The sequence below is a fragment of the Aulonocara sp. 'chitande type north' Nkhata Bay genome, linkage group LG10 (assembly GCF_057382095.1).
Source record: "Aulonocara sp. 'chitande type north' Nkhata Bay isolate Kocher_YH1m ecotype deep benthic linkage group LG10, A_spYH_male_GT1.1, whole genome shotgun sequence".
In the NCBI taxonomy this organism is placed as follows: Eukaryota; Metazoa; Chordata; class Actinopteri; order Cichliformes; family Cichlidae; genus Aulonocara; species Aulonocara sp. 'chitande type north' Nkhata Bay.
The window spans coordinates 21257358-21277772 of record NC_141353.1 but is presented as its reverse complement, the minus strand read 5'-3'; the positions used below and the strand labels follow the sequence as shown (position 1 = coordinate 21277772).

Here is a 20415-nt window from a genome sequence, read left to right as displayed (position 1 = left end):
GGGTGTAAAAATAAATTATAAAACAGTAACCCGACTCCACCCCCATATTTCATATTCATATTTGGGGCATATTTGGGCAACACGGTCGTTAGCATTGTTGTCGCACAGCAAGAAGGTCCTGAGTTCAATTCCACCATCAAGCTGGAGTCTCTCTGTGTGGAGTTTGCATGTTCTACTCGTGTTTACGTGAGTTCTCTCTGGGTACTCTCCAGCTTTCTCTCACAGTGGGGATAGGTTAATTGGTCAATCTAAATTGCCCATAGGCGTGAATGCGGGAGTGAGTGTGAGTGCGAATGGCCTTCTGTCTCTGTGTGTTAGCCCTGCAACCTGTCCAGGGTGTACCCCGCTTCTCGCTCTATGACAGCTGGGATAGGCTCCAGCGCCCTCCACAACCCTGAAAAGGATAAACGGAAGCGAATGGATGGATGGGAGAAATATTCAAACAGTTAATAGTTAATACACTATAATTTAGCAGGTATAAGGGTATTTTACGTTTTTATTAGTCAACAGTTAACTTCTCCTGCTGCACTGCTGTAATTGTGTTCTTTATAATTTGATTATAAGTTAAATTATAAATAGTGGAATTTAAACTGAAGTAAGCTTTTATTTCAAATTACAGCACTGGGTGGCAGTATAGCCCAGTCTTCAGAGGGATTATTATAAGGATAAGTCTTTGAGCCCTGCTATAGGTGTCATAGGGATATAATCTTACACATGAAGAGTCGCTTCCGCATGTCCGCTGTAAAGGCATTATCGTATTAGCTACCTTATTAGGTAAGAAAAACATAGGAAATGGTATTGTAGCTAGTAGCATTTTTTTTACAAATGTGCTCTATCATACACACAAACACCTACATAGTTGGCTTTTCTGGGCTTGAAAAATTAAAGCAGAGAGAGCATTCAGGGTCCAGACAAGTCTGAGGAGGAAAACTGTGAAGACTCATAGTCCAGTTTTCAGAAATTAGTCCTTCATCTGATTCTGGAAAACTGGGACTCTACACCTTCATATATGCACATTTTAACCTGGTAAAACAAGGTGAAGGACACATAAGAGACCAAGACTGCTGAACCATGAACCATTACTTTCTAGTGAAGCTGGCAGTTTAAATAAAATTAAATTTTGACATGAGTAATATACGCACAAATATACACACATATATGTATATACATATATATATAATGTATTAAAAAGAAAACAAAATATAAATAAGCTATAGCGAGAAATTAGGTTTACAAAAATCACTCATTAAAACCCAAACATGGTTCTGTCAGTTTGTCAGTCGACACTTGTCTCCTAGCAAACGTCCCATTCTAGAACGTTCCCACAGTTGTCTTGGTGACTGTGCTCAGAATGCAAATGTACCGCTGCAGCGCTTCCATGGCAACCAGAGAGCTGCTTTCAGACTGATGCCTGAGTTTTCAGCGCACCTACTGGAGCCTCATTTCCAGCACTGAGTGTCTGAGGAGGTGTTTGCTGTGTCATGTTTACATCTCACACAATGTGAAAAGGCGCCAGCCCTCGTCCCAGTCCTCCTCCTCTTCCTCCTCCTTCTCCTGCTGATGCTATTTATATACATTGCACGTGCTCACACGTTCAAGATTGATAGAGAAAGCATGGGCCGATCTGAATACAGGAAGTTGCATCATGAGCGGCAGAAAGGTTGCCCTCTTCTGGACTTGGACGGGTACTGTGTGTTTGAGCAGAGGGCCTGCCACAGCTCCTCTCCTACCCTTGAAGGGCAGACACACACATAGTTTGTGTAATGTGGTTTCGCTGTAAGGACTGGGGAGCCTCCTGCTCTGGAGGAAAGCCTGAGGAAACTTACGTTTCTGATTCCATGAGGAGCAGGAGAATCTGGAGAAGATGAAACAGACTGACAGACTCAGTCTTTCTACACTGGATGGTAGGGTTGTAGATTTGCTACATTAATCTGTAATGAACTGATGTGATTTTCTCTGTTTTGAGACATGTGCGCTCATTTTCTGCTGTGCTTGTGTTCTCATGAGGTCAAAATAATGTGTGCTACATGTTACATATAAAATCATAACTCTGTCCATTTCAGATCTTCTGCTGTTTTACTTTGGCTCTTTTGAAGCTTTTTAGAGGATATTTTTCTCCTTCTCATCTGTTTTCTTCCTCATTCCAGGATTTTTACACATCCAACATCACTGCTGAGTTCGCCTGATCAGAATTTGTCTCTGAGGTTTTCCAGGCCCTTCCACTGTAAGGTGACACCTCTGCAGGAATACTTCATGATTGTCCTGTCATCAGCTGTCGTCTAAGGCTCTAAGCTGCTTGCATTTACACATGACACACACACGCACGCTTGTGGCAGTGTCAAAACTAGAACTCAGTTACGGCTTAGACGCTCACACCAGACTGAAAGTGCGTGCTTCTGATGTCTACTAACCTCAGCCAGAAGTACGACTGTACATCACAGCTGCAAGCTGAGAAGTTAAAACGTGATACTAAAATATAATTAGTTTGGGTTTTTTTGTGTGTTTGCTTTGGGTAGCATAAGACAGCGTTATCAAATGTGCAGTCAGGAATTTGTATTGTGGGGGGAAACAGTTATCTGATCCAATCCTAAATTTGTAAGTTTGCTCCCTTGTAATGAAATCATCAGACTCTCGTTTTATGGTAGTTTCAATCTAATAGAGAGAGACAGAATATCAACCAAAAATCCAGAAGAAGGACATTATAAAAAAGTTATAAATTGTTTTAAATGTCATTGATCGAAATAGGTTTTTCATTCCCAAGCAAAACATGACTTTGTACTTTTGCTTGTTAGCAAGCACAGGCAAAAGACGTTTCTTGTAGATGGTCACTAGGTTTGCACACATCCTAGAAGGGAATTTGACCCACTCCTCTTTACAGAAACTGTGAAAATTTTCAGGCTGCCCCCCTCAGATTTTTTACAGGGTGAGGTCTAGAAGTCTGGAGATCAGCAATGCTACTCCATTACCTTGAAGTGTTTCTTCTTTAGCCCCTCCTTTGTTGCCATGGTGGCATGTTTTGAGTAGCTGTCATGGTGAAAGAGCCATCCTATGAGACACCTTCAGGGCTCTGGCTGAAAGAAGGAGGTTCTCATTAGGGGTTGGCGATATAAACGATATACGATAGAAACGATTTGGCCAACAATAGAGATTTGACTATACCGCTCTATCGCGATAGCACATGTTGATGATGTCATCAAGCTGCGCCTGGTTTGGTCGAAAGCATGGCAGTGGCTACAACCATTATCTGCAAATTATGCCGAGAGTCATAGCAAAGAGATGAAGCACTTTTGAAATATGGGGAAAGCCAAAAACTGTGCTTCCTCCACTTCCGTAACATTGATTTATTAATGTTGAATTCTCTCGCAGCTGCTCTATGTTGCAGTATATTAATAACTAACCTTGTGTTGTGGATGAATGATCTCAGTTGTTCTCCTGACTGAAGTTTGGCCCGTGTATAGCATCCTGCTATGCGATTGCATTAGTCCCTAACCACCAGAATCCCTCACGTTAACTTTTATCGAGTGGAAAAAAGTTGGCGTTCATCCTCCAGCTTCACTGTGCTAATGTTTTGCTAACATAGCTGTGTTGTTAGCAATCACGTAGCACAACATTATATACCAGGTAGTCCAACTTCAGTAACCCTGCAAACTCCACTGCTGTTTAGTTTTCTGTCTTCATTATTTTGGAAGTGGTAGGTGGAAACTAGCAAGCTAACTTCCTGTTAACTTCTAACTCTGTTAAATTTAATAACTTCTGTTTTCATGGATGCCTGGATGTTAAACTTAATTGTTACACCTGGTAAAGCAGCAACGCTGATGATTTTATTAAAGATTAAAGAATTTAGACCATTTTTAACTCTCAGTGTTCGTTTGACTTTAGGACCTGATGGGCTCAAAATGTGGTCATAAATATTTTGTACTTGGAAATCGGTTTTGTATGTCTAAAAATATTTGTGTGTGTGTGTAAAAAAGATTTGTATGTGTAAAAATAATTTGTGTGTGCATAAAAAAGATTTGTATGTGTAAAAAAAATTTGTGTGTGCGTAAAAAAGATTTGTATGTGTAAAAAAGACCTGCAGTTCAAAAAAGCGCCCCTCTGACAGCCAAACCCACTGTTCTCTGACTGGATTGTTACATTTGTGATTGACATGACATTGACCAATCAGATGAAAGGAAGAAAAATCGGGTCAAAATTCGTACTTGTAACTTGCAGGGTTTTTTTTTTTTTTGGCTAAGTCCATAGACAAATCTTTTTTACGCACGCACAAATTCTTTTTACACATACGAAACTGATTTACAAGTACAAAATATTTATGACCACATTTTGAGCCCATAATGGAGTTTTGGACCCAGATTACTCCGCGAAGCTCCTCACTACGGCAGTCGTAATGCTCTGACAATCCATCAAGCAGTGCGGCTTACCAAAGTTGTACTAAAACATTTTTTAACAGATTTCTGCAGCCAAAATCGGTTCGAGGTCAGTAAACACAACCAGAATGCATACATAAGGCACACTCTCGATTTCTGAGAAAATTAAGGGATTTTAAGTGTGCCTTATAGTGTGGAAAACACGTTATACAGAAGAAAAGAATATATCGCGATATATATCGTTACCGCACATGCTTCAAATTATATCGCGATATGAATTTTAGGCCATATCACCCAGCCCTAGTTCTCATCCAAGATTTTACAGTATATGACCCTGTCCGATAGTGCCTCAATGTGGTGGAGTCTTCCTGTACCCTTAGCTGAAAACAGCCCTAAAGCATGATGTTTCCACCTCTATGCTTGACTGTGGGTTTGGTGATCTTTGGGTGATACTCAGCATTTCTCATCCTTCAAACATGGTGGCTCAAGTTTAGTTTCATTTGGTCACAGCACTTCATTTACATGTTTTCTGTAAATGATAAAGAGGAGTGGGCAAACTAAAGATGGGTATTCTTCAACAGAGGGACCTTGCAGGTGCTGCAATGTTTCAATCAATTGCAGTGTAGTGTTACCACCAGTTTTCTTGGTGGCTGCCTTCAGATCATTAACATGCTCCTCCCATGAAGTTGTGGGCTAATCTGCCACCTTTCTTATGACCATCCCAACCCCATGAGGTAAGCTCTTGCATGGGGCTCTATGTTGAGGAACTGGTGAGAAACTGGTTTTGTGGACAGATGTGCTTTATACATAAAATGGGCTGAGATCCGCCAGAGATTAAATAATTCATTCCACCAATGTAAAGATAGAAAACATAGCACCAATAATGTCAGGTTTATCTAGAAAAGAAAACAATGTCTAATGTTTGTGTATGATTGCGTTGTTTTCTGGTGAAATGAGGAATAATTAGGACCATTCATTATCTCTAAATAAAGTTCCTACTTTGTCAAAACTGTAGGGTCTTGTTGCTTGGTATTTCCTAGTTTGACTTATTTGTTTCCTTTTTATTGTTGTAACTGAACAACACTGGCTCAAGTATGAAAGTATAAGTGGACTCTACTGGGGTTTGACACTAACATAGTTTTTTTTTTTTTTGGTCCTCTCTAGGTCACCTTCACAGTTTTTACTTCTTTTTAGCGCATAAAGGCACCATGGGAAACATCTTCCAGTGCTGCCAGACCCTCTCAAACTACTTTAAGTGTCAGGATACACCAGGCCTGGGTGAGGCAGAAAGATCTCCTCTGCTGTCCAGCGAAGAGAGTGAATGTGAGTCACTGAGTTTGCTGGACAACTCGGAGGACGACGTGTTAACCGTCTCAACAAACAGTATAACAAACCTGGCCCTCGAACCGGAGAACTTTCTGTTTCCTGACATCATCCTAAGCAGTAGCCTGGGAGGAGATGTGACTCTGGTGGAGCCAATGGTGTGTCTGCTCGTGTCTGAGGAGGATGAAGGAGGAGGCGAGGGGATGGGCGAGCAAAGAAGCGAAGAACAAGGAAGGAGTAATGAGATGCGAGGCAGAGGGTACTCTGAGGTTGAGACTCAGACTGAAATAGAGACCCAGATTGGTATGGGGGTGCAGACTCAGACTGAGTCGCAAACAGAAGTTCAAACACAAACAGAAACACTCGAGTTCGGTAATAAGAGGGTGGTGAGGGGAGGAAGTATGATCATTAATAGTGAGACTGGAAAAGAGATGCATGATTGGGATCAACATGAAGGTGTGGAACAGCTGCTTTTGGAGGCACAAACATCGGAGAAGAAAAGCAGTGACATTTGGTGTGACGTTGAAGTTTCTGCTGACTTGAAGCTGCCAGGAAAGGTAGGAAGGCAGACAGCCAAAGACAAACTCGAAGTGACGGCCACCTTAACAAAGCTAACTTTGCAGACAGAAAGAAACACTGACCCAATTGAAGAGGAACATACAGATTCTGCCCTGAGAGAGTCGACAACCTTACAGTGCAACAAAAAGCCAGACGAGCAAAAGACTGAATCCAAACACACCTCAGTGATGCAGGCTGACCACAAGGTCAGCGGCACAAATGAAAACATTGCTGCAGTGGAGTCAGAGAAGATGACAAAATGCAGCAATAATGACACAGAAAATGTGGAAAACTTTAACCCCACTGAGGGTTGTGTGAACCTGAAACAACAGAGCAATCAGGACAATGGACAGATGGAAGAGTTAGAGCAGACTGCAAATGAAAAGCAACATAATAATATCCACATAAAAACAAACAATTCTGTGGTTCAGACAGCAGGTCATATTCAAAGTCAGGACAAGTCACATCTGCCAAAGAAGTTAGAGGAAGCCATCAAGACTGATGAGCGACAGGCAGAAGGAGAAGAAGAAGGAGAGACTAAGATTGATCGAATGACCCTTTTTTTAGTTGACAGACTGTTTCTGGGAGCAACACATGTCCAAAGTGAGTGGATTTTTTTTTTGTAGTCAGTATTACAGCTGGTTAAGCTAAGACTGTGTTTAAGAACTCATTTATTTAGTCTGAAATCTATCACAGTGAAAAACTCTGGATGATAACACCATATCTTCATTCACCTTCCTTTTCATTTTTTAGATCTTTTTCACTTCCTCGGACAAGGAGGGCATATTTTTGGTATTTTTGGTCGTGTCATTGTTTCTGTCTGTAAAAACAATAACTTAAAAAGTTTTGAAAGATTTCTGGTCAAATTTCATAGGGGTGTAGATCCTGCTCTTCAAGGACTTCAAGGTCAATTCACTAGCTGGGCCTACGTCCTCATTTTAGGTTTGACAGCGTTTTAGTAGGTAAAGGTGAATACTTGGACATGAATTGAGCTGCGGTTTGGGGAAGGCCTCGAAGGGGACTGGGTTTGGCGGATCCCCATGTACTAATAGGAGTGAATAAGTTAAAGAATTGAGAACAAGGAGGGAGGGAGGGTGGGGCACATAAACGAGAATGAACAGCTTGCAGAACTGGGGGAACCTATATAGATGACAACCAGCAGGAGCGTGTTTGGAGGCGTGGTCCTGCTCCTGAAATTCTGAGATATAATCTCCAAAAATTGACAAAAAGCTTTATAATTTAAAAACATTGATTCTCATAAGTGTAGTGTTTGTTGGAATGTGGAAAAGCCTAAATACACTGTAATATAAAATTATATAATAAGCTCAAGTTGTTCATGTCCAGTTATTCGCAAATCAGCATCTATTATCCATTACCCGCTCCAACATAATGTTGGGTAATCAGAGTAAACATCTGCCATGCTACCCTTATCTGATTTTTACTCCACTACAAACTTCTTAAAGTATGTATGCAATCCTCTGCACTTAGTAAATACTGCCCAGAGAGTGAGCAGGATGCTCTCGGGGTGCTTCCTGTATGATCAACTTTCCTTGTTTTTATTTTCATTTTGAATTTGTATTTTCCACCTGATTAACTCACATTAAAGTGTTTGTTTGTTTTTCAGCCAGTTTCATCTCAATGGTCTATTTTTGTCTTTTCTCTTCTGTTTAACAGCACATCCAAATCCAGCTACAGCACCCTCTGAAGATGATCTCCCAGAGCAGTCTGATGATGATAAAAGGAAAAAACTCAGTATCCAAGACATAGTTGATCTCCAAGAGACAAGTTTTACTGTCAGAATCCAGCCTCCGGGAACAGAAAGTTTTGAGCTACAGGTTCTGTTGTTAGTCCCTGTTTTCTCAAAGATTCACTTCACTGTGTCTTCATTTCACTTCAGCTCTCATGTTTCTCCTCCACCATCAGGTGACCGGCCAGATGTTGGTTGTAGAGCTCCACCAGGTGCTTATGGATCATGAGATCACCTGCCATCGCACGTGCTTCTCCCTCCAGCTGGGTGGTGTCACGCTCGACAGCCTTAATGAGCTGCACTCTGTCCCGGGCATCCGTGACGGAGCGGTGATCAAGGTGGTGGAGGGTAACTGCCTCTTCCTGTTCTTACTGCATTAGTTTTGTCTTCATGTGATGATTCACCATTTGAGTCATTTCTCAAAATAGTATTAGAGTGAAAGAAAAACATGAGTACAAAACATCCATACCTTCTTATACTGATGTTAAATTATTTAGCATTACTATTTCTGCATTTCCACTTGATAATCTTATTTCATGAGCATCTTCATATGGAAAATTCTTCCATTTAATCCCGCACTCGTGCAAGATAGATTTGAATCCTTTGTGAGCGTTGTTGCTCCTGTTGCAGAATCTTACTCGGTGCGTGATGCTCGTCTTCATCTCAGACATGTACGTGATCTTCTGAGGAGCCTCGACCCCACCGATGCGTACAACGGCGTGAACGGCAGCTCACTGTCTTACCTCACCTTCTACACCACAGGAAACAATGGTAACGCCCCTCTGTCATACATTAGGATCAGCTTCCCTATAAGAAAGCGCTCAACCCTTTCACCTTTACGTTCAACCCTGCAGATGGTCAGAGCGTGGGGAAGAGGCGAGCTTCTGAAAGGGAGTCTGTTGACTGCAGCCCTCCAGAATACGTCCTCCCCGGCTCTAAGGAGCGACCGCTGTGTCCACTTCAACCAGTCAGAGAGGACTGGAAGGTGAGCTGTCAGTTTTTCTACATGCAGTTAAGGCTGGGTAAATGTGCATTTAGTCGTGGTTAAACAACAGTGAAATGACAGCCTTTGCAGTGCCTGCGGGTCTTGACCCTCAGCAGTTGGAACCCACCTCCAGGAAACAGGAAGATGCACGGTGACTTAATATACCTGAATGTCCTGACTATGGAGGATAGAGAACTCAATATTACATCCTCTACACGGGGTTTCTTCCTCAATCAGTGAGTTTTACATGCTATAAAAAGGTTTTATCCATCCTGGCAAGATATTTTGTTCAGATGTTTCCAGTAGGTTTAATAGTTATAATTATAATTAAACATTGGTATTTCCCCTTGAGTACTGTAGTTACTCAAGGGTATAAACTTGCCTTGACTTGGCGTGTGCTCTTCTCTGACTTCTTCAGGTCAACTGCCTTCAACTTTAACCCCAAACCTGCAGTTCCTAAAACCCTTTGCCATTCTCTAGTGGAGCTGCTGAGTCAAGTCAGCCCTGCTTTCAGGAAAAACTTCACCGCCCTGCAGAAGAAGAGGTGAGCCAACTGTTTGGAATCGATTTAGAACTTGTTTTAGCATGAAGCTTGACAGTAAAAATATTTTCCATCCTCTGCTGTGAGCCAGAGTTCAGCAGCACCCTTATGAGCGCATTGCAGCACCATTCCAGGTGTTCACCTGGACTGCGCCACACGAGGACCACACTCTTGACTGCGTGAGAGCGGAGGAGACGCACGCCAGCTACATGGGCCAGGATGAGCATACGGTAGTGGACGCAAGATCGAGGAGGCAACCTAAATGTGGAAATGCAGGACATGTAAAAATATAGGTTTGATTTTACATTTCAACTGATGGCGATGATGATGCTGATATTTAGGTTGTGTGTCATGATCTCAGAGTCGGGACTGGAACGAGGAGCTTCAGGGATGCAGGGAGCTCCCCGGGAGCTCCCTGCAGGAACGACTGCACAGAGAGAGGAGCATTTTCAAGGTGCGGATTCCCAACATCATCTTTCCAAGTCTGTCCTTCATTACTAATGATGCAAACCTGTGATAATCAATTTAAAGCCCAGAAGCCATGACCTCTTATAACAGTCCTCTTATGTTTCCTCTATTCTTCTTCCTCCTCTGGGACCAAATTGTTTTATTGAAACATAAACTCATTAACCAGTATTTGAATCCCTCCTCGCAGACCAACAGTGACTTTGTGGCCGCTGCGACACGAGGTGCTACGGCTGTCATTGACGGCAACATCATGCCGATAAACCCAGGGGAGTCGCCTCATTTGCAAATGTTCATGTGGAACAACCTCTTCTTCAGCCAGGGGTTTGATGTGTCTGAGCACTACCGACCACTAGGGGGAAACACTGCTGCTCACGCTGCTGCCATCTGTGACCTAAGAGGAGCTCAGGTGAGAGATCCTGATGGTATGACTGGGGAGGTGTTTGGGAGGAAATTATCATTTCAGATATCTTTAAGGGTGTAGTTATAAGGATATTAATGGTCAAACTGGTCAAAAAATAATCTGCACGGCTGCAGGCATATGCATCAGTGGACATAGAGGGGCTACACACAATCGGCACAGTTGTGGTGGATTATCGTGGTGTCCGAGTTATTGCACAGACGATCATTCCTGGGATACTTGAGAAAAATCAGGAGGAGAGTATAGTGTACGGCTCCAATGACAACGGCAAGACAGTGTTTACTCATCCGAGGTAACATTCCTACATACTCAGTGAAATCTTATATTGTAGCTCTTGATTGAAAAGCCGGACGTGCCCTTTTATTTTGTCACTATTACTGCAGCTGAGCAGGAGTGTGTTTTATGGCAGGTTTCTGGAGCTGCTGGATAAAACCAGTAAGCAGCTGAGAATCCAGCGTCACCAGGTTTTAGACCACAACAACAGACCGGTGGAGCTTTGCTCTGGCATCGAGACCATAGGCATCCTGGGTAATGATGGACGACCTTACATCTTGGACCTCCTGCGAACCTTCCCCCCAGATCTTAACTTCCAGTTCTCAGAGACAGAGGAGAGGAGGGAGGAGGTGCCGAAGGAGTGCCAGAGCTTTGGTTACCCATGTCTCCATTGTCACAGTCTGGCCAGCCTGAGACCTGAGCTGATTGAGGCCTTCATTCAGCACAGGTGAGGGAGACTTTCAGAACTGAACTACTAGACAAGCAGCATGAGCCAATGTTAGAAAATGAGCTTTCTCATCTTCTTATCTTTTATTTTATGATGTAGGTATGAGCTTTTCATGAAGATGGTGTCGCATGAGCTGAGCCAGCTGACTGAACAGGATGAAGCCACAGAGTGGAGCGAGAAGCCCATCTGTGATTCAGATACTGGGGAGAGACCTGCAGCCAGTGCTGACATGGGTGAATAAGACCTTATACAGTGAATAAAGTGAATATGACATATGTACAGAGGTGTCATGCTGAGAAAGAGCATTGCAGATGTGATGTTTGATTTTAAACTGTTGATGGAGAAATCTACAGAAGGTCAGAAGAAGCTGGAACACATGCAATAATCTGCACACACTAAAGAATTTTTATCATAGGCCTGAATCACAGATGATAGAGCCACAAAATGAAAATGCAAATATCAAATGTTAACAGATGTGTGAGGGCAAAGAAAGCGGATTATCTTCATGTTGGCTAACAATACTTTCATATTTGATTTTTGTAGAAATAAGTAAAAGAAATGCGATCCTGAAAGCTTGTAGAGCCGTCGGCTCAGTGAGTGACTCCTGCTTTGACATCCGCTTCAATCCTGATGTTTGCTCTCCAGGTACTGAACACCCTCGTGCTCACATACAAATACTCAGAGTAATATATATATATATATATATATATGTATGTATGTATATGTTGTCAGATTAAAGATGAACTGTGTGTCTTTCCTGCAGGTGCTCGATTCCCTGCTGAGTGTTTAGAGGAGGTTCAGAGGCAAAGGTGCCTGCTGTGGGAGGCAGCTGCTTTTCTCCTGTCGCATCAGATCCCAGCAATGGTCAGTTGTGTGTGGAGTGATAATGTTTAAGTGTATCGCATAAAGTGTAAGATGATGTGTGTGTGTCATTTCTGTTATAGTTGATGGACTGTCTTGACCACACAGCAGTGCCAATGGATGGCGGAAGTCTGACCTCAGCGCTTCATCAGCGGGGTGTGAACGTGCGATATCTGGGCACCATACTGAGGGAGCTCGGCAGGGTGGAGGAGAGAAGACGACTCGGCCATATACAGGCACATAATACAGCTATTAATAACCATACCACATAAATGCTATTATTCAGCATATATGAATAAGGCGGGTCTGTTAGGCTGGTCCAGCGTGCATTTTTTTCCACTGAATATACCGCATTGTATAAGAAACCTGTTCCTAATCATTATTGTTGTTATTATTATAAGCTTTGTTTATTTTGCAAGAAAATAGAAAAGCGGTTGTCATATCAAGAAATCAAGAAACATCTCTGAAATCAAAAGTTTAAACCTTCATCAAGCCTTTAAATGTTTGTTCATATAGTGTGAAGCAGCAAGAGCTGGCTTCTCAATATTAGCCTTCACACGTAGATTGTGAAGACTGAGCTAGTCCTGCAGTTTGATCTCATGAACTTTTTCTCGAAGTCTTCTCTCCTCTTCCCTTACAGAGAATTTGCGTCAGTGAAATCATCCTCAGAAGTGCCAAACACATCTTCAGGACCTACCTGCAGGTGCTCAGATTAAGAAAACACATGTACTAATCACTACGCAACCTATCATTGTTTTTGATTTATCAGCAATTACCTTATTTTCTCCCAGGATGTGGAACCTGCAGCTTTCTCTGCAGCTGTCAGTCACTTCCTAAACTGCCTCCTGACCTCCTCCTCCTGCTTCCCCGACTCCTTCTCAGACGAGCTGCTCTCCCGTCGCAGGAGCCGCCGACGCCGGAGTCACGGGAGTCGAGTCACATTGTTGAGTGACAGCGTGTGGGCTAGGCTGACGTCCGGCGAGCTGTGGGGCAGGATCAGGGCTGAGGCTCGAGATTATTATCACTACACATTTGACAGGTGTTTGCGTGCGTGCGTGTGTGTGTGTGTGTGTGTGTGTGTGTGTGTGTGTGTGTGTGTGTGTGTGTGTGTGTGTGTGTGTGTGTGTGTGTGTGTGTGCCTATGTGTTCCTGGATATGTGCAGCAAGACTTTCACACTGTCATCCTCTCTGTGTTCAGTGAAAGTATAGATGAAGTAATAGAAAAGCACAACCTTCAGAGGATCTCCCTGCTGAGAGAGATTGCCATCAAGACAGGCATCCAGGTCAGACATCTCTTCATAATACAGCAACCTATGAACTTAAATTAAGTCTCCATCCCATAAGTCTCCATACTGCCAATGCTACGTGAAATCACAACATCTGTATCATAGAATACTCAACACACTGCTTTATTTGGTCAAGACATAACAGACGGGACAAAAATATGGAGAAAAAATACATAAAAATGCTGATCACTGACCATGAGTCAACATTTCTACCCCTTTGCAGAAGCTGACGTGAGGTAATCTAGTTTATTTTTTTTGCCACACTTCTGTTCTTTCAAGGTCAAAAAAGATAAGATCTGGATTCAATGTTATCCTACATTTATCCAAGAATTTTTTTTTTAAATTAGAGAATACATTTTTTAATATCCAAAACATTTAAATTTCAATAACAATTAAATGACAAATACATTTAGATTGTATTAATAGCAATAAGTCGACAGATGATTCTCAGCCAACAAGGCTGATCAACAAGATGATCAGCCTTAGAAAAAAAGAGATAACATACTACCAAAGATTTCAATTCAAATAATCCTCAGCTTTCAGCGTTACCTTAATTTTTTGTGGCATAGATTCAACAAGGTGTTGAAAACACTGCTCAGAGATTTTAATTTTGGGTGCACTGTGGACATGGTCAGCAACAGTACTCAGGTAACCTGTGGTATTTAAATGATACTTAGTCGGTAGTAATGAGCCCAGAAAAATATCCCCAACAGCATTTCACCACCATCAGCCTGGTGTTAAAAGGCTAGATGGAGCCATGCTTTCATGTCGTTTACTTTAAATTCTGACCCTACCATCCAAATGTTGCAACGGAAAACGAGATTCATGAAATCAGGCAACATGTTTGAATTATAGCATCCATATCCTGTTCTTTCCTGTTCCTATTAGCCTGAAGCAGTCTTGATATTCTCCTCCGACCTCTGTCATCAGCAAAGCATTTTCACCTACTGAACTGCCGCTTACTGGATATTTTCTCTTTCTCGGACCAAGATCTGTAAACTCTAGAGTTGGTAGGAAAATCCCAGCAGATCAGCACTTTCTGAAATTAACTATGTCATGTTAAAGGTCACTAAAATAACATTTTGCCCCCATTATGATGATCTTGCCCATGTCACAGGTTGCTGCCATGTGACTGGCTGATTAGATATTTGTCTTAACGAGCAGCTGAACAGGCATACCTAATGAAGTGGCCAGTGAATGTATTAATGAACAGTGTGGCAGTCTAGGATCTAAAGTTAAGCGACTTAAGAGGCATATAGAGCTGTTTTTGCACTTATTACATTTATTTAACATTTGTTAAATAGTTTTAATCATGACATTCATGGGTGAAAAGTGAATGTTTTTTTACTTTAGTTTTTCTCTTAAATCCATAATTCTATTTCTTGTGGTTTTACACAAGAAATAGAATATTGACATCAAGCTTCAGAGTTTTTGATGGCTGAAGTTCACAATTTACTGTGCTTAGAGCAGAAAATCAGACCAAAAACCACAAAGTTATTAAATCCAACTTTTAAAGTGCATCTGCTTTCCTCCTCCATTCCCTTTCTCTGTGTTCAGGTGCAGCTGAGGGAATATGTGTTTGAGTCTCGACACAGGCCGGCATTTGGTGAGGAGGACATCGTCAACATGTTTCCCGTGGTCCGGCATCTCAAGCCTACGTCATCGGATGCCACGCGGCTTGTTCAGCAAGCCCAGCTGGCAGTGCAGCAGGGTGAGACATAAGCACAAATATAGACGTAAACAGCATAATATACAGTGTATGTGTTCTTCTTCTTTTTCTTACAGTAAAATTAAATGTGGCCCTCAATGTAAAAGGAGTTTGAGATCCCTACATTTTAACATCCTGCAGCAGCAGGAGCTGCTTCCCTCCAAACATCAACACAAACTCTAAATGTCACTAACTAAAAATATCACACATCTGATAGGGGCAAATGTGTGGCGTGGGAAGAAGCGTTAACAGTATGCTTACACAATCAACAGGAGGTTTTAACGCGCTATTTGTTATTTGTTTGCATTTGCATTGCAAGAAAGAAAAATCACTGTTTTAAAAGTAACTTCCTAATGTGCTCTGTGTGTGAGGAAGTTCTCACATGCAAATTGAAAGAGTATAGTTCTTTGTTCCTGTTCATAGTGGCGACACTGACTCTATTTTAATGCCAGTGATACAAGATCCACACTTCTCATTCTGTAATAAAATACATTCTTAATCTAATATGGAGCTTCAGCAGCCAGTCAGTCACAAAAACCAAGCAAATGTCTTTTAATGTTGCACTCACCATAAGTTACCATGGTGATATAGCCAGGTAAAGAGACAGCCACTTTCATACGCCAACTTTAAGCTCTACATGGCTTGCTGAGCCCATCTGGCTTTATAGTGAAGGCCACAGAGCAAGGTAGGTGGATGCTGGACCTCATCACCTATATTGAAATCATCTCAAGAAGGCTTTCCAGCTTATATAAGAAGAGTAAGCAATCAATAACCTGTACAGTCATCTCATCAGTCTACATGTAGACATGTGTGGATGATTTTATGACACACTTAAATATGTGCTTTTATACCAAGCATGTGCACATATTAAACATGACCGCATTTATGCTATATGTGCTGTATTGTGCCGCTCAGTTCCTTGTATTTAACACGATCTATGATGCACATTGTCAATACAGATCCTGATAATGGATCTGCTCGAAGGCCAGTCCTCATATGAGGAGCAGATATTCATTTCTGTTTATTTGCTGTGCATTAATAGTATTTTGTGTTTGATTTTAGGGCTCCTCAAGGAATGCTACAACTTGATTAGTCAGGCCCTGACTCTATTCAGCAGTGTGTGTGGGGTCCTGCATGAGGACGTGTGCATGTGCCTGCGCCTCCTCGGACGGCTCAGCTACATCTTGGGAGAAAACGCAGATGTAAATATTCATTATGTTAATTTATACAATGAACCAGTACTTAACTTTCTGAATCAAGCAGACCATAGTTATGTACAGCAATGTTTCCTGTAACGTGTCCATGCATTGCAGGCCCTCAGCCACCAGGAAAAGGCCGTAATGAGTTCTGAGAGACTGCATGGTATAGACCATCCACAGACCATACAAGATTATGTGAGTTTCGTCACTTTTTCATTAATTTACAGACAGTCTTGTTATGTTATTTGTGTTGTCTTCCACCCTAACGATCTCCAGTCCACACATCTTATTAAAATATATATATAGTGATATTTTTCAGTGGCACAATCCCTATTTACAGATCTGCAGTTAAAGAAAAAAAAAAAAGGATAGTTTCATTAACATCAGCATCATTTTTTTTTCAAGTCTTGACCCTGTGATGTGGATAAAGACACTTATCATGTTTTTTAAAATCCATCTATAGAACCCAAGTTTGCTCATATTGGCCTCACAGTTCTGCAGCTGTTACCGACTGGATCTAGGGATTATTTTTTTCATGTAGAAATTAAAACAAAAACTAGCCAAACGCTTAACTGTATTTATTAAAATATGTCTTTGATATATTATCATTTTATGCTTCAGACCTTTTTGACCCTCTACTGCTTTGCTGGAGGCCACCACTTGACCTCTCTACAGCTGCTGTATCGTGCTCGGTACCTCACCCTGCTTGTTGGTGGAGATGATCATCCACAAGTAGCATTACTGGATGTAAGTGAGATCCCACCTGATTTATTTATTTATTGAGCAGGTGACCACATACTTTAAAAGCAAAAAGGCCCAAAAATAATAATCTTTTAAAAAAAAGTATATTAGCGTGTTTGGTTTGGCAAAGATTTTATGGTGGGTATCTTTCCTGATACCGCTCTCCCCATGTATCCGGGCTTGTGACCGCCACTAGGAGCACACAGGCTTGTGTCCCACCTGTGGTTAGGTTAAGAAGAGAGGTGATGACCAAGAAAGAACACTACAGATGTGACGTTTGTTTTGTGAGTGTTGATGGAGAAGTATAGAGAAGGCCAGAATTAGCTTGACTGTGTCTGTGGCTCTAGAGAAAGCATATTATAGGGTGACAAGAGAGGAAGTGTGGTACTGCATGAGGAAGTCAAAAGTCACAGAGAAGTATGCGAGGGATGGGAAATCAAGACAGTGGTGAGGTGTACAGTAGAAGTGACACATGGGTTCAAAGTGGAGGCTACGTCGGGGATCGGCTCTGAGCTCCTTCTTGTTGACAGTAGTGATGGACAGACTGACAGATGACATCAGGCGGGAGTCTCAATGGACTATAATGCTCACAGATGATATTGTAGATGATCTGTAGTGAGATTAGAAAGCAGGTGGAGGAAAGCCTGGAGAGGTGGAGGTATTTACTGAAGAGACGAATGATGAAAGTTAATAGAAGCAAGACAGAATACATGTGTGTGAATGAGGGGAGGCAAAAAGAAAGGTTAAGACAGTGAAGGTAGATAAGTTTAAATACCTGAGGTCAACTTTTCAAAGGTGGGGCCAATACAGACTGAAGGGGAAGGTTTACAAAATGGTAGTGAGACCTGCTATGATGTACGGTATAGAGACAGCAAAAAGACGAGGTGGAGCTGGAGGTGGCAGAGATAAGGATGCTCAGGTTTCATTGGACGTATATTATATATGAGTACATCAGAGAGACAGCTGCGGTTGAGCTGCTTTTCTAATGTAAAAAAAAAAACCCTCTTACCATCAAGCTTTTTTTATTTGGACATTCAAAACAGTTGAGGAAAATAAGAACTCCGAAAAGCAGAAAACCTGTTGGTGTGTCAGTGTTCCCAGGCCAGCCAAGAGATGTAAACCCCAGGTCTACCTCAGGGCCTCCTTTCAGTAGGACATGCTTGCCCAGGAGGCATCCTAATCAGATACCCGAACCACCTCAACTGACTCCTTTTGATATTTTAATGAGTGAAATATAAAGTAAAAGTCTGAGAATATGTAACACATTATATAAGAATCACAATATTATGTGACACAGTGGTAGTCTATGTGATATTGCACTGGTTAAAAGGTCAAAGTGGGTCATATCCATGAAATACTCAAGAGTAAGAGCTCATTTGTGCGTTTGTGTCCCTGTTTTGCTCCTCTGTGTTAGAGCATGCTAGGTCTGGTACTTCATGGACTGATGGAGTATGAGCTGTCCCTGAAGTTCCTGCAGAATGCCTTAACTTTAACCTCAAAATACCACGGTGTCACATCCCTGAAACACGCAAACAGGTACGTGACACACTTTGTCCTCACGCTCCTTCTTCTTGCATAAAAAACATAGATTCAGTTACAGAAAGTTTGAAAGACAACTGCTGTGATCTTCCTGTTCACATTTGAATTTTCTGTGCAAAAAAATAGCCTTTCCATGTGTTTCTTCTGCACAGTCATCACCTGCTGGCCACTGTGTATGAGAGTAAAGGAGAGTTTCGATCAGCTCTGCACCACGAGAAAGAAGCTTATTCAATATATAAGAGCCAGGTGTGTTTTAGAATAAAGTGTTTTCTGGTGTTATGTCCATGCATTCTGCTCTGGATTTTAACTGTTGCTGAACATGTGTAGGTTGGTGAGAACCATAACAGCACTACGGAAAGCTCGGAATACCTGAAGAGCCTCACTCAGCAGGCTGTGATCCTTCAGAAAGCCATCAACCAAATATACAGCAACACACCTGGTGCCTGTATTCCACCACCAAAGGTTTGCACAGTTTGGATGTTATGTGAACATACACAGATATGCAGTGCATGCATTTCTGGTTGTGACTGTCTGTTTTTCTCTAGTTTTCCACACCGAACCTTCCCACAATACTCCAGCAGCTCAACCTGACATGTGGAATCATTCTCATCCCCCTCAGGTGATTACTGAAACAGACACAGGATCAAAAGTAGCCACTAATGTCCCAGTTTAACACTCCCTGATTAAAACTGTTCATGTAAATGTGCTTTTCCCTCTCACTTTATATATGTTTTGCCTTTTCCTTTCTAGTGGAAAAGAAATTGACGAGCTCCGGGCTGAGTTTAAAGGAAAAGTAAAAGTGAAAACGGAAGAGCTTGAAAATCAATTGTTAAGTTCTGTGGAGTAGAAACAACAATACTGACTTATGAACTAAAAACACAACCACAATGGGACACCTGCATGATCTGTGAAAGTGACTGTGGACAATGAGCAGCAATGGCGGATGAAAGCGAGGCAAAACAATGCCGTTATTAAACAGGTCACCCAGGTGCACCTGTCTCCTGTTAAAAGAGGACTTTGCTCTGCTGTTGTCAGTAGACATAGATTATCAGTGCCATAATAAAGCTCTTGCCGAACTGTACGGCACTGTACGTGATGGCAAACACGTTCAACTCACTTCCTTTTTGTCGTGAAAGTAGATAAATAAAAGCAAGAATTGTGCTGCTAGATGAATGGAAAAGCACAGTAAGCTTTACACTGTGTATACAGAGAAAAAAATATATAGCCACAGTGTTTAATATCTCAGATTGTGAAATGGCATGTCGTCTTCTTGCACTACCCTGAGTGTCCACTGGGTTTCACACTTGTGCCATGAGCATTTCTCAGAACAAAGTAGAGTAGATAGGTTCCCATTATGCAGAAGAAATAGATTTTTTTTAAGTAACTATTTTATAGGCTTATATTAAGTGTGTGTTTTGTATTGTGCGATAGGCCACAGACCTGAAAGTCCAACATTTATGTTACTTGTGTGAATCAAGTAACATTCGAGTGAGAATAGGTAGGCTGTGGGCACTTTAATGAATACATTTTATTGTGTGAGACTGATTTAGATGTGTACCACAATTTAGTTGTTATTAATATCATCTTATTTTTTTATTCTTCTATTATATAATAACAGAAAGCTTAAAAATGAGAGGATTAGGCTTTGAGATTGCATTTCTACTTCATAAAAACAGCGACAGTTTTATATATTTTATATATTATTCCATCTGAAAACTATCCGAGTATTTCTGATATAGCTTCCTGTGAGTTGTTTAGTATAAATCAACATCTGTAGAGCCGAAGCATGGCGGTGTAATTTCATCTATTCAAATCAAAACATGGATGCAGCTGACAATAAAAATGACTTATAACGCCATGGTGACTATGTTTTTTTTTTTTCATTTAATTTAGAAAAAAAAATTAAAGCGTGATATTTAGAGCGTGATATCTGTACGCTGCGCGCCACCATTC

General features: G+C 41.6%; 1 protein-coding gene across 4 annotated transcripts; it reads left to right on the top strand.

The window, feature by feature from the left end:
• Positions 1 to 1639: 1639 nt before the first annotated feature.
• Positions 1640 to 20320, top strand: LOC147320825 (clustered mitochondria protein homolog). 4 transcript variants are annotated; one of them, XM_086309032.1, is made up of 30 exons: positions 1641 to 1904; positions 2148 to 2224; positions 5532 to 6851; positions 7923 to 8083; positions 8172 to 8343; positions 8626 to 8766; positions 8850 to 8980; positions 9062 to 9216; positions 9399 to 9524; positions 9613 to 9802; positions 9883 to 9975; positions 10177 to 10395; positions 10524 to 10699; positions 10817 to 11128; positions 11228 to 11361; positions 11672 to 11773; positions 11892 to 11992; positions 12073 to 12225; positions 12630 to 12692; positions 12781 to 13028; positions 13188 to 13272; positions 14833 to 14986; positions 16046 to 16185; positions 16297 to 16377; positions 16804 to 16929; positions 18338 to 18459; positions 18615 to 18708; positions 18790 to 18924; positions 19008 to 19081; positions 19213 to 20320. In XM_086309032.1, the coding sequence occupies exons 3-30, from the start codon at positions 5576 to 5578 to the stop codon at positions 19307 to 19309; spliced, it is 5061 nt and encodes a 1686-aa protein (XP_086165158.1). In that variant the 5' UTR covers positions 1641 to 1904; positions 2148 to 2224; positions 5532 to 5575; the 3' UTR covers positions 19310 to 20320. The 4 variants fall into 4 exon arrangements, with proteins under 4 accessions (XP_086165155.1, XP_086165158.1, XP_086165154.1 ...); XM_086309029.1 differs by having other exon boundaries at positions 1640 to 1904; positions 2148 to 2229; positions 12781 to 13272; XM_086309028.1 differs by having other exon boundaries at positions 12781 to 13272.
• Positions 20321 to 20415: the final 95 nt, after the last annotated feature.